This window comes from Sylvia atricapilla, chromosome 6 (genome assembly GCF_009819655.1).
Source record: "Sylvia atricapilla isolate bSylAtr1 chromosome 6, bSylAtr1.pri, whole genome shotgun sequence".
In the NCBI taxonomy this organism is placed as follows: domain Eukaryota; kingdom Metazoa; phylum Chordata; class Aves; order Passeriformes; family Sylviidae; genus Sylvia; species Sylvia atricapilla.
Genome location: NC_089145.1, coordinates 1,053,097 through 1,072,765, shown reverse-complemented (window position 1 = coordinate 1,072,765; position 19,669 = coordinate 1,053,097). Strand labels below are relative to the sequence as shown.

Here is a 19,669-nt window from a genome sequence, read left to right as displayed (position 1 = left end):
AGAGCTCAGCCCTCAGAATTCATTCCTCAGAACTCAGAATTGAGAGCTCAGCCCTCAGAATTGAGAGCTCAGCCCTCAGAATTCATCCCTCAGAACTCAGAATTGAGAGCTCAGCCCTCAGAATTGAGAGCTCAGCCCTCAGAATTCGGCCCTCAGAACTCAGAAGCCGCGGTCTCCTGAAATTCAATTTACGTGCCGAGGGGTTTTGCTCAGGGCATGGTGTGCTTTTCACAAGATCGGCTTCTTAGTGATCTGAATGGACGGTAATAAAGTGGGCAAAACTGAGACTGGGAAATTAAATTTACTGAATTGAATATAATCAAAACGAAACAAAAAAATTGTGTTGCGTCTCAGGATCACATTTTAGAGAAAAAAAACGCTCAATGCGCGACAGCTGCGCAAAAAATAGATGCTCTTCTTTTTATGGCCCTCACCTTTAGTGAGTTAAATGTTCATATATGAAGGAAGGGATTATTTCTTCTGCATGATATTACACTAGAAATTCTTTTCTCTCTTCTTTTTGGGGTATCAGTAGGATTTTAATGAAACAATTCATTGTCCTGGCAACACTACTCAAATAAGGACTGGAAAGGAACAAGGGGGTGGTTTTATGACTGCGCTATTGTTAGCTGCTGGGGAGGTTTTTGTCCTGTATAATTTCTATAATTGTAAGTTCCCAGCAGAGAAGAAAACTCCAAGAAGAAACCAAAAGTATATTTAAAACGCTAATAAAATGATATTACTTGTGTTTGTCCTTGGGTTTGTGGCCCATGAAAATCTAATAACGCAGAGCCCAGAGAAGGTCTATAATTCTTTATGTCTTTCAGGTTTTGCCAAAAGCCTGGATACTTTTGCTTCTAGCACTTGCATAGATTCAAGCTGTTACCCAAGGCAGTGGCGAAGATGAAGGTGGAGGAGGTATAAGAGTTAGTTATAAAAATTGATTATCAGCCCTGGTCAGGCTAGAGGCTCCTCAAGTGCAGAAATGGCTGGCATCTTACTTTCCTAACGAATGTCCTAAAAATTATTTAAAAAAAAAAAAAAAAACAAACAAAACATAGGAAGACAGAAAAATCTGTTGCTGAGACTGAAGGAAAAAAACCTTCAGCCTCAACCAAACAAAACCCACAGAACCCAAAAGCAAACACAAAGCCATTTAAAATTGTAGTATTTCAGTGTTTTACCCACAGCAGCCTTTGCATCCTCCATCAAATCACTGACAGCTGCAGAAACTGTGACACCAGTAAGTTATCGTGGAATTTTCCTAGCTCAGCCTAGACATAAAGGTTTTTTACCACTTTAATAATGGAGCCTAATTTTTCTTCCATTATCACTGGCCATGGAGCACAAATGGCCAAATAGATCAGAGGTACTCATCGGGCTGAAAACTGCTCAGATTGCTCCGTGCTTCCCGTGTTTAATCTGTGAGAGATGATGAGGCTTTTAGCATCCTTCATTTATTTTTACTTCTTGAAAATCTAATGAAATGACACACTGGGGATCTTACCCACCGGGTGCTGAGTGTCTCTGGAAATTTAGCTAATGTGCTAAGGTTTTGGGGAATGGTCTGCTCTTCAAAAGATCAGCTTTTTAGTGCTCTAAATGGACCATACTACGTGGGGAAAATTGAGACTTTGAGGGGAGGAGGCACCTTGGGGAATTGGTAGCAAGAAAGAAGCTGAGGTCCAGAAAATTTCTGTTATTATGATACTGTTCTTATTGGGTTTGTTCTTTGCTGTAGCAAAGATGCCATAAGGTCAGGGCTTCACAGGAATAACCAGGCAGCAACCTTGGCTTGGAAATCTGATCATGTAAAATTAACCAGAACACAAGGAGTGACCGTAATAAAGAGCACGGAAGGAGCAGGGTAGGAAAATTCAAAATGAGCTGTAAGCTGTAAGATCCTGCGGTGACTCCTGTGAATCACACAAACATAAAGACAGTTCAGCAATCCTTTGAACAGTGGGGGATTTACATATGAACTGATAACAAATCGCATCTTCAGGCTTCACAAGAGTGAATCTCAGATGAGATGTGAGAGATGACAGGGAGGGAGCAGAGCCAGAACTTCAGGGAAATGCCTACATAAGTATTGCACGGGAGCTTGTTAGACATTTTAGTAACAAATGGGATTTCTGACAGAGCACAGCTTCCAGCTGCCTCCTGACACAATGAAACAACAGCTGAAAAAAATGCCTGCCTTGTCACAGCCACGCAAACCCACCATAAACCAACAAAACCCCTCCCAAATCTCACACGGTGGTAAATTAGCCTTGGCAGCTCCACAGTCAAAGGAAGTCCAGGGAATCTCCAAGAATCAACCAGTGGACTTCATCTGGTGCTTACAAAGCAACTGGAGTCTGCTCCCAGCTTTCATCCTTCTGGACCATCTCCCAGGTGGATACTTTTGCCTGCATCAGTTGCCTGAGGTTATCAAAAATCCATGTCCATTCCTCCCTGCTCTGCATCAAGGTGGCTTCAGGCTTGTCTTTGGTTATTAGCAAATCTTTTTGTCTCAGATTCTTAGCTCCAAAACGGGCCTGAAATATTTATGTATGTTTGGAGAGCTTGGAATCCCACTTGGAGAGCAATGTTGATAGACCGCGCTTTTTTCCTCAGATCAAAGATTCCCTGTTGGCACAAAGCAGCGTAGCCAAGTTTTATTCTTTCACAGCCTGGCTGAGCTCCGAGTTGGTTTTTCAATTCATATCATCCTCTCGCATAAATCAAATACAAGATACTACTACAAATGGAAACGTTACCTGGGAAAGTATAAAAAACCAAAGTTTATTTACTTTAGAGAGCATGGATGGCATAGAAAGGCATGATTCTTGCCTCCGCAGTATTTCTAATTTCACACAATTCCAGCAGTTTCACTGTGTGTGATTCCCAGTGCCATGATGTGGCTCATGGCCTAAGGGATGTGTGAGAGACCATGCTGAAAGGGGCTGCAGGAATATTTCACAATCCTGTGGAAAGTGCCAAGATGCCTGCTTGCTTTGTGTGGGGGCTCAGGAGATCTTCCTTTACCTGAGGAACATAGAGAATAATGAGGCATCCATGGAGAAAACTGCTAGTGAGTCTTTCCTGGCCTGAAAAAACCCCACATGTGTATGACCCAGATAGCAGCTCGCTTTTCAGCTGCACACACTGTCCTTAGGTCATTAGCTGAGATTGTTAACGAGGCGGGCAGTCGGTCACGACTGCAGTGGTGGGGATTTTTGGCTACCAGCTCCTCGAGCCAGAGCACATTCATCAGAGCATGCAACAACAAATGACTGAAGTGCTGAGCTGCATTTGGAGAGGTAGCACACAGATAAAAGCCTCCAGAAGCCCTTTGCAATTCCCTTAGTCATCCATTCCCACTGAAAGCTTCTCTTTGGGAGTTTCCAGGAGGCCTGGTGCGACCTTTGGTCGTCCTTTTGGTCAGAGCTCTTATCTGTGGAGTGCAGACCCGGGCTCTTTCTGCTTGCACTCCTCCAAAGCGGTTTTTACGGGATAAATAAGCCGTGTTTGCTGATGCACGTTTCCTTATCAGCTGGACAGCACGCTTCTGCTGCATGGTGGGTCACACTCGCTGCTGGGCCAGCTCCAGGAATTCCAGGGCGGCTGCATCACGGTTCGTTAGGTGCTCGCTCACAGACACCAACAGCAAAAAATCACAGCCACCTTGTGATGGAGCCTTATCTTAGAGCCCACCAGGAGTTTCCCCATGTTGCAGGGCATCTTTAAGTTGATAATTGCAGGTGTTGGACCTTTTTTATGAGATAGCAACATGATAAGCGCTGGTTTGGGCAGCTGTCACAATTCCAGACTGAAGACTATGCGCCTCATTGAAGGAGAATTTCACTTTTACTGTGTTTATTTAAAATAGAAGTAAGTAAGTAAAGCATTTCTGTATCTCAGAACCACCTCACAGCTGTTATGAAACACATTGGTGAAGTTGTCTGAGACAAGATGCAAGACACATCTGAGGAGAAGAGAAAACCAAAACCCTATGAATGTTTTACCAACCAAGCCAGGAAGTTACAGCCCCGAAGAGGAAACATCTCAGGAATCACATGAAATGTAGTTGGTGCAGAGCTACTGGACTACAGAAGGAATTATTTGTCTTGGGTCACGGCTTTCAAAAGTTATTTCTCTCTCAACACTGCAAAGCAGCAGCTTTCCATCATCCTAGTCGCTTCCTGTTACAACATTCCTTGTTGCCTCTCCTCCAGTTCCAGCACCTCCACAGGAATCAACCTTCTTGCAGTCCATTCCCTTTTGGCTGCCTTGTGCCAAGCTGTAAATGTAACCAGAATCTGCCAGATACAGAGCAGAGCCGATCACAGAGCACTTAGCAAAAGGTCCACTCAATTTTTCACTTAAAAAAAAAATCTCTTCCCTGAAAATCTTTTAAAAATCAAAATTTGTCATGCACAGCCTGCTATGGGGCAGGGCTTGTGACCTAAAATTGGAGCAAGAAATACAATAACACATTAATTAATGCTTGCGAGGCACTTGAAAATGGCACATGGTGTATGCTCCTGCAAACCACGTTGGTTAATTACCATCAGCGATCTGCTGGTTTGTTAGGAGCCTTCCTGAGATGTGCCTTCTCATTAGCCTGGTACAAAGCAACCCTCAGCAGGAGGGAACAAGTTGCTTCAAACACGGTTCAACTTACCGCCAGTTTAATCTTCATCTCTCTGACAGACTTCTGAATCTTAATTTAATTATGGTGCCTTAAATGTTTTGTGATAGTGTATCTCAATCTCTCTGTTCTGTGCCTTTTTATGTTGGTTTTTTTTAAGTTGTTGTGGGACAGAGGAATAGATAATTTTTTCCAGTGTCCATTAAAATTCGCTTTTCCTGCAGTGCAGTATGTGCTCCATAAAAGAGATGAACCTGCTGCAAGTGAAATAAGCTGATGCTGCACTGTCTTTTTAGAGCAACAGAAATCTTTATAGATTATTTTCCCGAGTGCCATGAATCTCCTTCAAAGCCTTAAGTCACTGATACCAATTAATAAACTTAATAGTCTCATTTTCAATTCACATTCAGGCCATACAGAGCGTGTGCTCTGGCAGATGCTTGAAAGCTTTGCCTTTCAGAGATAAAATGTTACCTTGTGTGCGAGGGGGGCAGATTCAGGAGCGGAAAGACCTGTTAAAGTGCAGCACCTGAGGCCTCCTTGTTTTCTGAATTTACAGTCTCAGGCTGGCAGTCGTATAAATGAGTGATGCTCTCTGATGTTCTCTTCCAAGCAGGCAACGAAATTGGCAGGGAGTCTTGGGTTTTGTGCTGATGTGTCCAGAATTCAAATAATTTCATTCTCGGCTATAATGACAATTGGAGGCAGAGTATTACCTTGAGAAAAGAGAAGGCAGAGACGGCTTCTGGATCCTGTATTGAATTAACAACCGATTCCCATTTACTCTCTCCGCTGAAAACTCTATTATGCAGGGCTCTTATTGCCCTTATTCAAGGGCAGGGAATTAAAGAAGTGATATGGATGGTAATGCTCTCATCTTCCTGCCATGACTCTGAATAATGGGGACAAAGAAGGGGAATCTTGACGGATGATACGCCTTTTAAAATACTGCTGATAGCAAAAACACGGAAAGGACGACGCATTTGAGTATCGGCGATGAAGTCGTATTCAGATTTTTGTGCTTTTTGCTTAGGACTTTAAATCAGCTTTGCTTTCCCTTTTTTTTTTTTTTTTTTTTTTTTTTTGCTGTTGTTTTTGGAACATTTTATGTTCTGTTTTTGCGGGAGAGAGTCCTTACTGTAAGGAACATAACCGAGATGAGGTGAAGTGTTGCTTACACTAATTCCAAGAGAAATCTGCTCTCTCTCTCTCCTCCTGGAGTTGGAGAGCAAGTGTTGGGAATCTGTCAGGGAAAAGTCCAGCAACAGATTGATGGTTCTTCTGGCACTTCCCAGTTCAGCTTAAGCTCTTTCTGAAGTTAGGTGGACTAAATTAAGCAGGTGGTCTTATAAAAAAATAATACCTGCCGTGGACCCTTCCTTTACAAATACATACATTTAGGTCTCAAAAACTATTTCCCTGTGTAAACTAGGCTTTACACAAAATAATGAGTGCTTTTGCCATTAGGAACTTCCATGGAATGAGTAAGAACATCTCCATTCTATGAGTGGGTAAATGAGAAGCAAAATATTGAACTACCTTGCCAAAAGTCACTTTCTGAGGTGAAAACAAAACAGGTCTTGGTCTACTTAGTGCAAACCTACAAGATCTCCCTGAGCTATTAACACTCTTCCCTCATCTCAGCCCAGATGTAAATGAAGCCCCTTGCCCTAAATTTTCAGTCAAAGTTTTCTGTCAGGTGAAATCATGAAAATCAGCCCTATTACAGCTCGCACTCTGTTGTACATGTGACACGACCTGGAGAACCACTGTGCACCTCCACTTACCTCAGCATCCTGGCTACACCCACCAAGCTTTGAAAATTAACTCATGAATGACTTTAGGCTTTGTTTCTAGCTGGACAGAATATTTGCAAGGAGCCACTGTGAATGAAGAGGCTGAGAGCTGTATTTTCCTTGCCTTCCCTTGCCTCTGCTGGCAGGAATTCTGGATAATAATTATAATTATAACCAGCTGCCTGTGGCCTCCAGAGGTCAGCCTATCACTGGAAAACAGCTAAATATCAGCGCCCTCCAACTATACTTTCCAAGTTGTTCTCATTGGGCGGGTGTAGCTCCAGTTTCACTGATAACAAAATTTGAAGTGTTTGTCCCCAGCTCTACTTGTGACAGCAAAAGCAAGAAAAGAGCTCTCAGAATATCCGTTGTAAAAGGCAGAACGTTGTCACTGATCAGTGGCCGGGACACGCCCTGGGTGACAAGTTTATTGAGAATAGTCAAGTAGATATCCACAGGTTTAGGTGCTATTGCTGATGTGTCAGTGGTGATGGAGTGAATGGACCTGCCAAGCACCTTCTGGGTGGGTGCCAGACTTGCTCAGTTGTGGGAAAAGCGTTAATTTTTAGTGCCTTTCAACAACTTGCAGCTGTAGTCCCGCTCTCAGAAAGAATAATGTAGAATCAGAGATGAGAAATAAGAGTTTATCAGAGGCATGAAACAGCTTTCAGGCAAGAAGAAACTTAGACTATTCACCTCAGGAAAAAGAGGTTGGAGAGAAAATGGTATCACAGAATCATGGAATGGTTTGGGGTGGAAGGGACCTTAAAGATGACTGAAATTAATTCTTTCTAAATACATTTATTGGCTTTTGCGATATTATCCTGGATTCCATAATCCAGAGCAAAATCAGGATGAGCTACCTTTCTAAAAGACCCAAATCTTACGCAATCTCCAAGATCAGATAGACTCAGTCCATTGCAAAACACCCAGAACCAGCCTCAAAACCTCCTCATAAACACCAAAGAGCCTTGGTGTCACACAACACTAATTTTTCCTACAGCACAAGCTAATTTCTTAGCCTGAAGAGCACAAGATTTACTGAGCCCTCACTCAGCCCCCTGAGTTCTCACATTTGTGCTTTGAAACGCAAGCTGAAGTGGATCCAGCTGTAGACAAAGAGTAGAAATCTTGCTACAAAAAAATAAAATTAATAATACAAACAAAAAAAGCCAGCACAACTAAAAAAAAAAGAAAAAAAGAAAACAACACTCAAATCTTTCTTTATTTTTATTAAAGCTGCAGAGTCTTACTACACACAACAAATATTTTATTGATATAATCTAAGTTAATAAAATAGTTGAACAACTCTTTAGATTTATATTTGTATAGAAATGATCTGGGGAACATCTTGTCTTGAGGCAGCAGTGCCCAAAAACAACTATTCAGCAGGGCTTTTTAAAGAAGAGTTTGGGACTAGAGGCTGCACTGTTCATTCTCAAAGGAAAAAGAAAAAATCCATGCAAAGATAACTCCCACCCAAAGTGTAAGGCCATGTGGAATGACCATGTGAGGGATGGCTCTTTCCTCCCAGTATTCCTCGTCACGCCTACTGTGGGAGCTCGTCATCTAAACTCAGCGATGAAAACAAGACAAAAAGAAAAACGGAATTGCACAATCCTAGTCTGCAGGTGACAACGTCATAACATCTCTTTACAGAGTAGGGAAGGCCCTACTCTGTTCCAGTTGGGAGGATGGGTTATGGTGCTGCGTCCGTCCCCGGCTGATGTCAGTTACTGTCCGTACTGTGAACACAAGTCAGTCTAGCTACTATTGCTTTGCTCTCCCTCCTTCACCTGGGTGTAGTTTACATTCTACGTAGCACTGCCTGCCAGGGGCCCACTGCGTGCCGTTCCCCCCCGTTTCAAAGCCCAGAGCCCAAGGGACGATCTCCTGGGTGCAGCTGGGCCCGGGAGGCGTCTGTCACAGAGCGCCAGGCACGTCCGTGCTAGATCATGCCGTTGATCTTAGTCCACTCGTAGATGTCCTGCTCGCACACGATGTCCGAGTTGATGAGGAGGTACCTGTCCCCCACGCAGAAGTGCTTCTGGCAGGCAGCACACTTGAAGCACTCAAGGTGATAGACCTTGTCCTTCACCCGCATGGTCATCTCGTAGGCACGGATCCGCTTCTCGCAGGAGGCGCACAGCCCGTCCTGGCCGAAGAGCCTGCAAGGACACAGCACAGCCGGGGAAAACCCGGTCACAACCAGGGCACAACACCCTTGATCCATCAGGACCGGTGCAGAGGTAGAGAGAGGTCACGTGGAAAGCTACCCAGCAGAACCGGAAACTTTGCAACGCCAAAACTTGAAACAGAAAATCCAAGGTGCTCACCTGGGATGAAATCACAGAATGGGTTGGGTCGGAACGAAATGTAAAGTCCATCCTGTGCCACCCTTGCCATGGGAAAAGACACCTTCCACTATCCCAGCCTCTTCCAACCTGGCCTTGGACATTTCCAGGGATGGGGCAGCCACAGCTTCTTTGGGCAACCTGTGCCAGGGCCTCCCCACCCTCACAGGGAAGAATATATTCCTTAATATCCAATCTAAATATTCTCAAATCTATCGATATAATTGGCTTCTCTGAGGAATGACCTTGTCCTGAATTGGAGGAGCAAAGGTTGCCCAGAGCACTGAATAAAGTTGTGCCATATTAACACTTCCACGTCTGTGATTGACCGAAATTACCTTTTGTTAATATTTTTTTTCATTTCTTAAGCTGTTGCTCTGTAATTTACAGAAAGAAGTTGGGATAAGCCATGGTCTAAGGCTCTCCTGCCTTTTGTCTGTGCCTCCACACTGGAAATGCTTTCAAACATTTCTATATCCATGAAGACACTCCTGATGGGTTTTCTCCTTCCTTAGAAGGACACATTCTAAGACCTCCTAAATACCTATGAAACAGATTTATGCTGCGGACTGCTCTTTAATCCACATGGAGAAACCCTGCTGAGGTCCTCATGGCATTGCCTATGAAAAGGAGCCTCTGAGGAATGCCCTGCAGTTTATCAAGTCAAATCAGGAATAAAGAAGCATGAATATATTTACATTTTATTCTTAAAAGGGACGAATGCTACAGGCGATGTGTTCATTGAGTTTGACTTCTAAACTTCCATACTAATTCTGGAAAGAGTTTTTCCACCTCTTACAGATCTCCAGCATTTACTTTGCCTGATATAAATCATCTTCTGAACTGGAAAAAGGATGTCTGGTAAATTAAGGGACCTTTAAGGAGAAAGAACATAATTCCTTTTGTCTACCAGGAGATGTCAGTGTTTACTTCTGCCCAGGGAAAGTAACACTAGGGTTACACAAAGGTTGCCAATTTTTTCATTAATGAGGGAAGATATTATCTGTTGCATTATTAAAAAAATAAAAACGTTGCATTTCACTGCAAGAAAATGCATTAATTGTATTGCCATACTTCCTCTTGCTTCCATTTCAAGATGAAATGAATATCTGGGAAGTGTAATTAACACTGGATCACTGCTGGATTTACAAATGGTCCCATTAGTAGAACTCAGTTCTTAAACTTTTGCTCAGCAAAATTCCCATCAGCAAAGCCCAGGAACTGCAAAATTAGGAAGTCCACTGAGATTTTGGTTTAGTTTTTATTGGCAGGTAAATTAGCCTTCAGAAAAAAAGCTGGAAGAATACCAAATATCATTATTCTGTTCCACAAACCTCCTGACACTTTAGGGATCCATTAGAAGAAATGGAACCCAACCAGCACAAAGACCAATCCCTTTTAATCAAGAATGTAAAGATCCTTTGTTATCATTTTTTGTGAAATATCTTTGTCTCAAATTAATCATTTACTTACAAATTTCAGCAAAACAGACAGGCAGAGAGTTATTGATGAAAACACCCATAACAAGTGCATTTGTAGGATCTGATTCTACAAATTGCAAAATGTGCAAATTCTTGCTTATTCAGCACCAGACTTAAGAATGCCAAAACCCCAAATGATCTTTCACCTCTCACCTGGGTTTAAACACCTTTAAGCTCCAAGGCAATACTGGGAGAAGCAGAAAACTCTTTAAAACCATTCAGGGGAATCAGTTTATTGCCAGCTCAGTGGCAGATTGCTGGAATTCAGCCCCTTTTCCCATTTTCTTATTGCCAGAATGCCACAGTGACCCTTCACCTGGAGCTATGGGGTTAGGTCTGTGCAGAATGACAGATGCAAACAACTCTGAGTCCTATGATCTCTTCCTGTATTCTTCACATTATCAAATAATTCTGGTTTGTCCACAGTGTGTAGCATTGCTTTAATTTTCATTAAAAATGCTTTTTTTTTTCCCCAAAAAAACTTTTAAAGATTTAACTGTAAAAAACTCCAAGTTGTTTATCTAACCAACACAGATAATCTCTAGTTTTATCTAGAACTTACTGAAGAATCCCAGCAATACTAAAATACGCATATGGATCCCAAAACTATGAGGACAAGCTGAGGGAGTTGGGGCTGTGCACTCTGGAGAAGGCTGTGGGGAGATCTTAGAGCCCCTTCCAGTGCCTAAAGGGGTTCCAGGAGAGTTGGAGATGGACTTTGGACAAGGGACAAGGGAGAATGGCTTTAAAGTGACAGAGGGTGTGTTTAGTTGGGATATTGGGAAGGAATTCTTCCCTGAGGTGAGGCTCTGGCCCAGGTTGCCCAGAGAAGCTGTGGATGCCCCATCCCTGGAAGGCCAGGTTGGAGGGGCATTGGAGCAACCTGTCCTAGTGGAAAGCGGCAGAGGGGCTGACACAAGAGGAGCTGTAAGGTCCCTTTCCAACCCAAACAATTCAGGGATCCCACGGCAGGAGCCCATACTGCCAACCTGAGCTTGCAGACGCTGTCACACCCATTGCCAGGCGTTGAGAGCCATTTCAAAGGAATTCCTTCTTCCCAGCTGTACTCAGCAAACGAGGGAGGAAGGCTGTGAGGAGCTTACCTGAGATAGTCCCTCCTGCAGAGCTTCCTGCCCAGTTTGTAGTAGAGGCGCCTGCCCACCTCGCCGAGGCGGCAGCCGCACAGGTCGCAGCTGAGGCAGTCCTCGTGCCAGTACTGGTCGATGGCCTTCAGGAAATAGCGGTCCCCGATGTTCTGCTGGCACCCCCCGCATGTCAGCAGCGACGGGGGGATCTGCAGCACCTCATCCACCGGCTCCCTGAGGAATGAGACAGTCGCTGGGCGAGGGAAACCCGCCCCGAGAGCGGCCGCGCCACGAGAAGGAAAAGCAAAATGAATCACAAGCTCGGACAGGTTAGGGCAGGGATGGTGTCCTTGGTTTTGCTCGTTTTCACCAGGACTAAGAAAGGCACCCAAGGGATTTGACACTTCCTGTTGGGAAATGGAAATTTGGAGACTAAGCTTGAAGGTGTCATTCCTCAGAACAGCACGAAATGAATGAACGCAACAGCCGATTCTGTTGCCCAACTGGTTTAAGTCTCGCTGCTGGTTTTAATAAAGCCAGCATTCTGCCTCATGTTGCTGCAGGACTTCTTTTTTCCCTTAGCCAAGGACATGAATCCCCTGGGATGGGTCTGTGCCAACACACCTCAATTATCTGGGATTTACACATCCGTGAGTAAAAGGAGGAACAAGTCTTTATTGTGATATTAGCCCTGATTCTTTATGCACCTGATTTTGTTCCTTTTTCTAAAAAGCTTGGAGATCTAGGATAGTTCTGGTAAAAGAAGCAAGATTTTTTTCTTCAAAGCCTCTTTCTTAAGGATTTCTGGGTCTCTTGGGGTAATTTCACAACTTTATTAAAAAAAAAAAAAAAAAAAAAAAAAAAGAAGAGCAAAAAAATTAAAAGAACGGTGCCTGAACTCAGTTTTGTAGTTTTGGGCTTCATCCAAATGCCAGAGAAGTCAATCAAAAAATCTGCTGGAACCATCCCTTAAGCACTTGCTTCATTTCAAGACTGTGGCTAGTAGAGTGGACCCCAAAATTTTTTCATATTATTGGATTAGTGCTCCAGCACAGAGTCCCCGAGCAATTTGCTTCTGTCATTGGTCTGTCCTCCCCTGGGCTGGTGGGGGCAGAGGAGACCTACACTGATGAAGAAGCTCTGCTCCCAGTTTCCAGCAGGCAACAGGAAAAAAATTGTATTACTCCTGCTTATTTACTGGATCAGCAGTTTTCTGGGCAAAAATTACTTTCTTCAGCAGGGAGGAACGACCTCTGGTCAAGAACTTCTGGGCTGAGAAAGTGATCCTGCCGGTTTTATTTAGGCAAGCTGAGCCCTGAGATATTCTCTGGTTCTATTCTGCACTGGTTTCTCCCTTCTAAGTTTAAACTGCTGTCTGTGTCGTAACACCCCTCTCCTGCCAGCTCTCCATCCTGTGAGTTTTCATTAAAATCACGGGGAATTCATGATTAGGCCCTACTTCTCCCAAATGTATCCTTTTGGGCTGCATGCTCCCTTTCCTAACACACGGGCTCCGTGCTGACAACTTTTGAGAGCTTTTCAGTCGAAGGCAGCACACATCATTATCCTTTATTATCCGTTATTTGAAACTTTGGAGTGTACCCCAAAATATTTCATCCGAGGGGCGTCTGGGAATCCCCAGCCAGGTTTCTGTGAGAGCCCTAAGCTCCGGAACAGCCCGACGGATGTTTATGCAGAACAGCAGTCCTGGTTTACACATTAGGCTTTTGATGTCCGTGCATTTCTAAGCCAGCACTTAAGCCGCCAGAACACAAGGCAGGTAAATAAACAAAGATTTTTTAAAAAAAAAAAACTTTGTAGTTGAAAGCTGGACATCATTAGGAGCTGGGATTAGAGTTTCTTAAAAAAAAAAAACCAAAAAAAAACACAAAAAAACAAAAAAAAAAAAACCAAAAAAAAAAAAAAAAAAAAAAAAAAAAAAAAAAAAAAAACAAACCTAAAAGAAAACGTAACATGTACAACACCGTGGAATGAAGTGATTTAATCCCCAAAAGCGGCGGTTCCCATGTGCTCGCTCCAGGCTCCCAGCGATGGCATTTTTAGTATCTCACAGGAAACAAACCACGAATGACTCAATTTACTGAGCGAGATGTTTTAAGCATTATCTGGAAGCTGCGATTTTATAATATTATTTCTTTTTTTCATCTCTCTTATCGCCATCGCAGACAAGCCGAAGTGCAGTTAATTAGCACCCAAGTGACCCTGGGTCTGTGCCCGAGTTCCCGTGCCGAGGTGTGCCGCAGGAACGGGGCGGGACGGCGGGAGCACAGCCCGGGAGAGCGCCTGGATCTGGCCACGGCAGCCGGTCCCTTTCCCGAGTGGGGAATCCAGGGAGGGAAATTCTCATCGCCTACATCCCGTCCATCGAGTCTGTCTACGTGCTCTCAGCAGAACACCCAGCCCCCACCAAAGCTTTCTACGAGCTCTTGGAAGTTGCGTTACGAAAACGTGGAAGTTGGGCACCCGCAGATTAAAGCCCTGACCTTTCACTGCTCGGCTGCAGCGAGTTGGGCAGATCGGGGATGGGGCAGAGAGGGTCCCTCGGGACGGAAAACCCGAAAGCTCGGGAAGCGGGGTGCTCTCTCTCTCTCTCTGGCCGAGCATCCCCACCACCCCGCTGTGGGATGAGCGAGCGCTGGATGCCCTGCCCGGGGGGAATTGCCCGCTCCCGGCTGCTCCTTCCCACAACTTGGGGGGCTGTGCCCAAGCGCCCCACAGCTCAGCCCCGCAGGGCCGGGCCAGCCCGGTGCCGGTGCGGGGGAAGGAGGCTGGGGGCGCCGGGGGCCGAACCCTCCGGGGCTGCCGGGCACACAATGCCGGCGGCGGCTCCGTCGGGGAGGGCGAGCGGCGCGGCCGGGCTCCCGGGGACCGCGGCGAGCTGGGGGGGACCGGCGAGGAAAAGCGCGCACTTACTCGGAAGGATCGAGGCTTTTCCTCTCGATGGCCGATGACATTGGCAGGGCCGGTTCCTTTGTGGCGTGCCGCTGGTGGGCTCTGCCCCCGCCGCCCCCGCAGAGGCCGTCTGCTCGCGGAGCCTTGTCGCCAGCCGCGCTGCCCCGCCGGCCCGCGATGACATTCACAGGATTTCCTCCTGCGGCACCGAGACACACAGACACACGCAGGGGCTGGGGCTGCGCTCCGGCCCCGCACGGCTCCCCCCACCCCCGCGGCCCCGCACGGCCCCCCCGGCGCTGACCTCCCATCCCCGCCGCGCTCCCCCCGCGCCCCGGCCGCCGGGGCCGCTCCCGCGGCGGGCGGGGACCGGCGGCTGCGGCCGCCACCGCGGCTCGGCGCTCAGCGGAGCCTCCGCTCGGCCAGCTCCGCACACGCTCCGCGCCCGGGCGGCAGCGCTGAGAGCGGCGGCGGCCGCATCCCCGCGATTGTTATTACTCCGTGGCTCAGCCCCGGCTCTCTGGTTTCATTTCCTTTTTCCTGATCACGATTCAAATACAATAGAAGGAAATCACACTTAAAGAGACAGCTGCCCGTTTCTTAACTGCACTCCTGGGGATTCGGCAATACAAACAGCAGCATCACGACTCGCCGGGTTCCTTAAAGAGACAGAGCGGGGCTCCCCAGAGCCGGGGCTGGGGGCTGCCGAGGCGTTCGCACGGTATTATTCCCTTACTAGCGCCGTGTCCGCGGGCGGGCAGGTGGGCCACCTGAGAACGATCCGAGAGCTGGAAAGGAATAAGCGCCTGGTTGCGGGTTGTGCTGCACGGAGGAGCGGCACTCACCATCCCTCCGCTCGCCCTCTCGCTCTCTGACACGAACACGCACATGCCCACACGCACACATGGGTCTGCACGGCGCTTGGGGAGCCACAGGTGAAGATCCCGAGCATTATTTGTCCGCCCGGAGCCCAAACTGGTCAGCTCAGTTGCGTCTCATTTATAGCCCCGAGCGGACATTGGAGTCCAGACACCCCCCGGATTCTTGGCGAGCTCTGTAACAAATTTACACCCTGGCACCGTGTGCTGCTAATGAGCTATAAAAGCCGGCGAGTACCGACTATCGATCTGTAATTAATCCGAGAGAGGCCAAAGACGGGGAAAGTCTTGCCCGAATATGTCCGTTTTCCCTCCCACCCTTCCTCCTCTCCATCAGCACAGCACAGCCCGGAAAGGACTGATTCGCAGCGCCGGGGTGAAAACTATTGCAGCCACCCGAGCCTTTGCCAGGCTCGGTGGCATTAGACGCTGGCCCTTGCTGGAGGCAGAGTTCTGGATGAGACGAACTGCTTGCCCTGTTAATTCCTTTAAAAACAGTCAAGAAATATCTGTAATAAAGCCCCAGAGAGTAGTAGTAGCAGCGATATTTCGCTTCTATATTAATTCCCAGAAGAGAAATGTATTTGATGTCTATTTTTATGACTACATTCTCCCCTGGTTTTTTTCAGCTTTTTGGCAGCTGGGGATATAATATCTGCAATACGTTAATGAGCCCGATCCCAAGATTAGTAATGTCAGCAGAAGGACTGTTATTCCTTTCAAGGGGCTTTGAACCAAGCTCTTGAAATACTTTAGAGCTATCACTGGTCATTAGAACACATCTTTCTTATTCTTTAAGCACATTATCTCCAATGTATTTTAAGCTATTACAGGAGGACAATCACTCTCATTTCTGTTGAAGGAAAAGGCTCTTCTGTGAGGTTTTCGCAGACAGGACTGAATTATATGATAACTATTTAATTTCTGGCCTGTTTACCCTGTGATCAGCAAAGTAAAATAAATGTAAATCTTGCCAGAAGACTGAATAACTAAACTACTGCAAGACTAAAGAAAAAAAAATCTGCCAGGAACTTCACTTGGTTAAAAAAAGATTCAAAAATTGAACTAAAGGTGGCTCACAAAAACACGCAGAAGAACATCGAATATGTTAAAAAAAAAACCCGAGACACTTCTATGAGCTTGGTTTCTCCTGTGTCTCAAGGTTTAATAAAAAATAAACTCCTAAAACATAAAAGGCAAAATTTCCCTGATGATTGGGGTACTCACATTTGGATAAACTCCTGATGGAATAATGTGAGCAACTCCATAATGCCAGTAAATGTTCTGGTCTCAGAAGTTGTGCACACACTGCAGAGTCACTGGCCTGCTGCCCCTCTTCTATTTATTTTCCCAAAATTCACAGGAAATTACTATATTTAAGACCCCTGTGCCTTTGTGTATCTAAAAGAGTTCAAAAGTTTTGGTGCGAGACAAAAGCATCAAGATTGGCACATAAGGAATTACTTAATTCCTTAGAAAAACACCATCAGAATGAAGACTTACAATACACAGCGGCCAATGATTATTGGAAAAAAAAAATTTTTTTGCAAGGTTTTGCAGTTCCTTGCTTTGCTCAGACCACCTCAGGTCTGGCAGGTAATGAGATATTTCTCATATTCATAGTTGAGCACTGATGGACAGACCAGGAGCATTCCCTGCATTGCCAGATCAATCCCTTCACCTGCAGAAAGCTTCTCTGCATAAAGTCAGCGGAGCAATGTGCAACGTAGAAGCTGAAGAGGACAATTTGTACGTGTTTCATTTTTTTTCAGTCAGATCCAGAAGAAACTTTCCTGTCAGATCTTTAAGCACAGAACTCGTGATAGTGCTGGGATCACTCCATGGGCCTGCAAGCACCATCTGTCTCCTCATCTAAAGTAATTGTAATTAAAACTGTGAGATTATTTCTTGTTTTCTCTCAGTCCTGTGAAGGAGAGATTCCAGGCAAAGTCATGAGCAAAGAAAAGTGGATAAAAAGCTGGATTTACAGCAAAAAGCTCAGCAAGAAGGTCCTCAGAATGCTGACCAAGAGCTGCGTCTTCAAATACCTCTGAGGAACAATTCCATTTTCATTTATTTGGTTTGCCTATAATAAACTCTTGCTCTGGGCGGTGAAATTAGGCCTTTACAGCTGAGGACTTGCTGTCCCACCAGAACAGATGACCAATTAATCAAGAAGGACTTCTTTTTTTTCTTCACCTTGAGCAAGTCCCTCAATACTTCTTTGCCTCAATTTTCCCATCTCCAAATGTTTACTTTCCTCAGCAGAATTGGCTGCTGATTTACTTTTGCCTCCTGCTGCATAACGTTCCCAAAGACAAAGCGTTATTCAGCGCTGGAATTGGTGGTGCCGACATTTCCTGCCCAGCACTATTTTTAGTGAGGGCTTTTCTTTCCATTGTTTCTTTCTCTGTAAAGCTGGATTTTCCAGTGCTCTTTAGCGTGGCTCTTTTGTGTGTGTGTGCGTGTGTGTGTTCATTGATTGAAAATCCTGAGGGATGAGTTTTGGTTTCAATTAACTTTTATTAATAAAGATCACGCTATAGACTAATTATTGGAGCACGGCCGAGGTCAAATCTGCTGTTAGAGACCACATTTAGCATTTGGGGCTTGGAATAATGTGCCATGAATAAGTCAGCTGGACTTTTCTGGATGTTTCTCAATAGGAATTTAATGTAAAGCTGCATCATTTCTATGAGTGGTGTAATCTAAAGAAATAGCTCAATGTGTCTGTTTCCAAAGAAACATCCTCTCTTGCACTCAGGGAGTATTTTCAGCTTGCTTTTGGAAGGCCAAAATATCATCATCACCACTCAGCCTCAGGTTGTTCCTACCTTTATTCCCTTGGTATATCCCAGCTTTATCCCCACTATAGCTTATGGATACTATTGAGCTATTTCAGGCCACCCTCATTTAGAGAAGTCTGTGTTCGGTAAGATTAACTTGGCTGCCCTCAATAGCCAGTAATGCTGGTTGCCTAAAAATGCAGTTTATGAAGATTGAAGTCTCTGCATAGATGGAAGAATTAAATCTCGGTGACGGTGGCCTAGATTTTCTGTTAATGCTTTCTGTCGGAGAGAAAAGTCAGGACTGTGACTAAAGGTGAACACTTAACACAAGAGGTGGCAAAACGGAGCCAGGATTTCTGTCATTTGGGCTGTCTTCTGCTGCTGAGCCACCCTTTGGTAACGGAATCACAACTCCACTCCAATCCACCTAATTGCAAGGATCCTTCTCTTTCCCACCACACGCTGGACTGAAGCCTTGACCTGCCAGCCCCTGGGGTGAGGCTCTGAAGTAATGGAAATTTTGGGTCGGTTCGGGTTTTTTGAATCCAAATTTTACACCACAGAACAAGAGCCTTGGTCTCTCTTCCAGAACACAGAACATTTGAGGAGGAATTTGGAGACCTCTAAGGTCCCTTCCAAGCCAAACCATTCTGTGATTCCATGATTCTAGATACCCAGCTGCTGCCAAGGAGATGGGACTGTGCCACTGGAGAACCAACGCTGTATCAATAGTTACTCATATCAGCACAGTGTCATATTGATGGCATGAAGGGCACCGCATAATTCAAATACAAAAATAAAAAAGTTACTTCATTTTCACGGACCTGGAAATTTTGTTTCAGCCAGTAAGTTCTGGTCTGGTCCGTGTGCTCTCCACAAGTGCTGTTTTGATTTTGTTGGAGGTTTTTTTTTATTGTTTGGTTGGGGGGGTTTATTTAATATAAACCCCTCCTCACCATTCTCCTAATTAGCAGATTTTCTAACCTGGAGGTCAGAGGTGGATAGAGAGGATGAGGAGTTGTCACTGAGTGATGGCCACATGCACTGACTTGAACACACTTTGGAGGCTTTTGGCGAAGTGTGACTCAGGGAACTTACAGTCTTATGACCAAGGACACACTTCTCTTTTTGGGGCTTAACCCTTCCTTTGAACTGGAAGAAAACAAACCAAAACAATAAAAACCACACTCAGGGTGAGGTTTGCCCTGGGACTGGGAGGTCCAGACGTTAGATAAGGATCCTGGTGCCTAAAGAGGTCTGGGCAGTTACAAAGTTTTGTTTTGTTTTGCCTTATTTTCCCTCACAAGCAGCAAAGAGAAAAAAAAAAAAAAAAAAAAAAAAAGAAAAAACCCCCCCACCCAGCCCAGCACCAGCAACTGTGGTTATAGCCCAGAGAAATCTTCAACTACAGATCACATCAGGGATGATGAAAAGTTAGTTACAGGCAGTCAGATGAAGGGATATTTCACGGCAAAAACGTCAAAGGTTCCCCCTCCCCATTTCTTCCCTCTTCTTTTATTGATTTCTCTTGCTGCCTTGCACACAAGCCAGATCCAATTACTCTGTCATGGTTTTCATAAGGCTACTGCTCTACACTACAGTCCTGTCGAGTAATTCCCTCTTTTTCCATGGTAAATACTCTCTCCTATGCTGATGCATGGGAATGACCCCAGTAGGGCACTGGGGAGAGTTTTGACTTTGGCATTAAACATCTGATCCCAACATATTCATGTCAAG

At 45.3% G+C, this 19,669-nt stretch overlaps 1 protein-coding gene and 4 long non-coding RNA genes across 5 annotated transcripts; 3 read left to right on the top strand and 2 right to left on the bottom strand.

Annotated features, from left to right (window-relative positions):
• Positions 1–1,693: 1,693 nt before the first annotated feature.
• On the bottom strand, positions 1,694–5,886 carry LOC136362144 (uncharacterized). The gene is made up of 3 exons (XR_010743738.1): positions 5,815–5,886; positions 4,670–5,322; positions 1,694–3,030 (listed from the first exon to the last, which is right to left on the bottom strand). It is a non-coding gene; the product is annotated as an uncharacterized lncRNA (long non-coding RNA).
• LOC136362147 (uncharacterized) lies at positions 3,024–5,696 on the top strand. Its single transcript, XR_010743741.1, has 2 exons — positions 3,024–4,349; positions 5,253–5,696. It is a non-coding gene; the product is annotated as an uncharacterized lncRNA (long non-coding RNA).
• A 1,761-nt stretch (positions 5,887–7,647) lies between the features above and the next one.
• LMO2 (LIM domain only 2) lies at positions 7,648–14,730 on the bottom strand. Its single transcript, XM_066320438.1, has 4 exons — positions 14,570–14,730; positions 14,287–14,464; positions 11,371–11,586; positions 7,648–8,600 (listed from the first exon to the last, which is right to left on the bottom strand). Exons 1-4 carry the CDS (start codon positions 14,574–14,576, stop codon positions 8,381–8,383), a joined length of 621 nt encoding a protein of 206 aa, XP_066176535.1. The 5' UTR covers positions 14,577–14,730; the 3' UTR covers positions 7,648–8,380.
• Positions 10,880–13,863, top strand: LOC136362146 (uncharacterized). The gene is made up of 2 exons (XR_010743740.1): positions 10,880–11,027; positions 13,539–13,863. It is a non-coding gene; the product is annotated as an uncharacterized lncRNA (long non-coding RNA).
• Positions 14,731–14,842: 112 nt separating the features above from the next.
• LOC136362145 (uncharacterized) lies at positions 14,843–17,694 on the top strand. The gene is made up of 2 exons (XR_010743739.1): positions 14,843–15,200; positions 15,773–17,694. It is a non-coding gene; the product is annotated as an uncharacterized lncRNA (long non-coding RNA).
• The last annotated feature ends 1,975 nt before the right edge of the window (positions 17,695–19,669 follow it).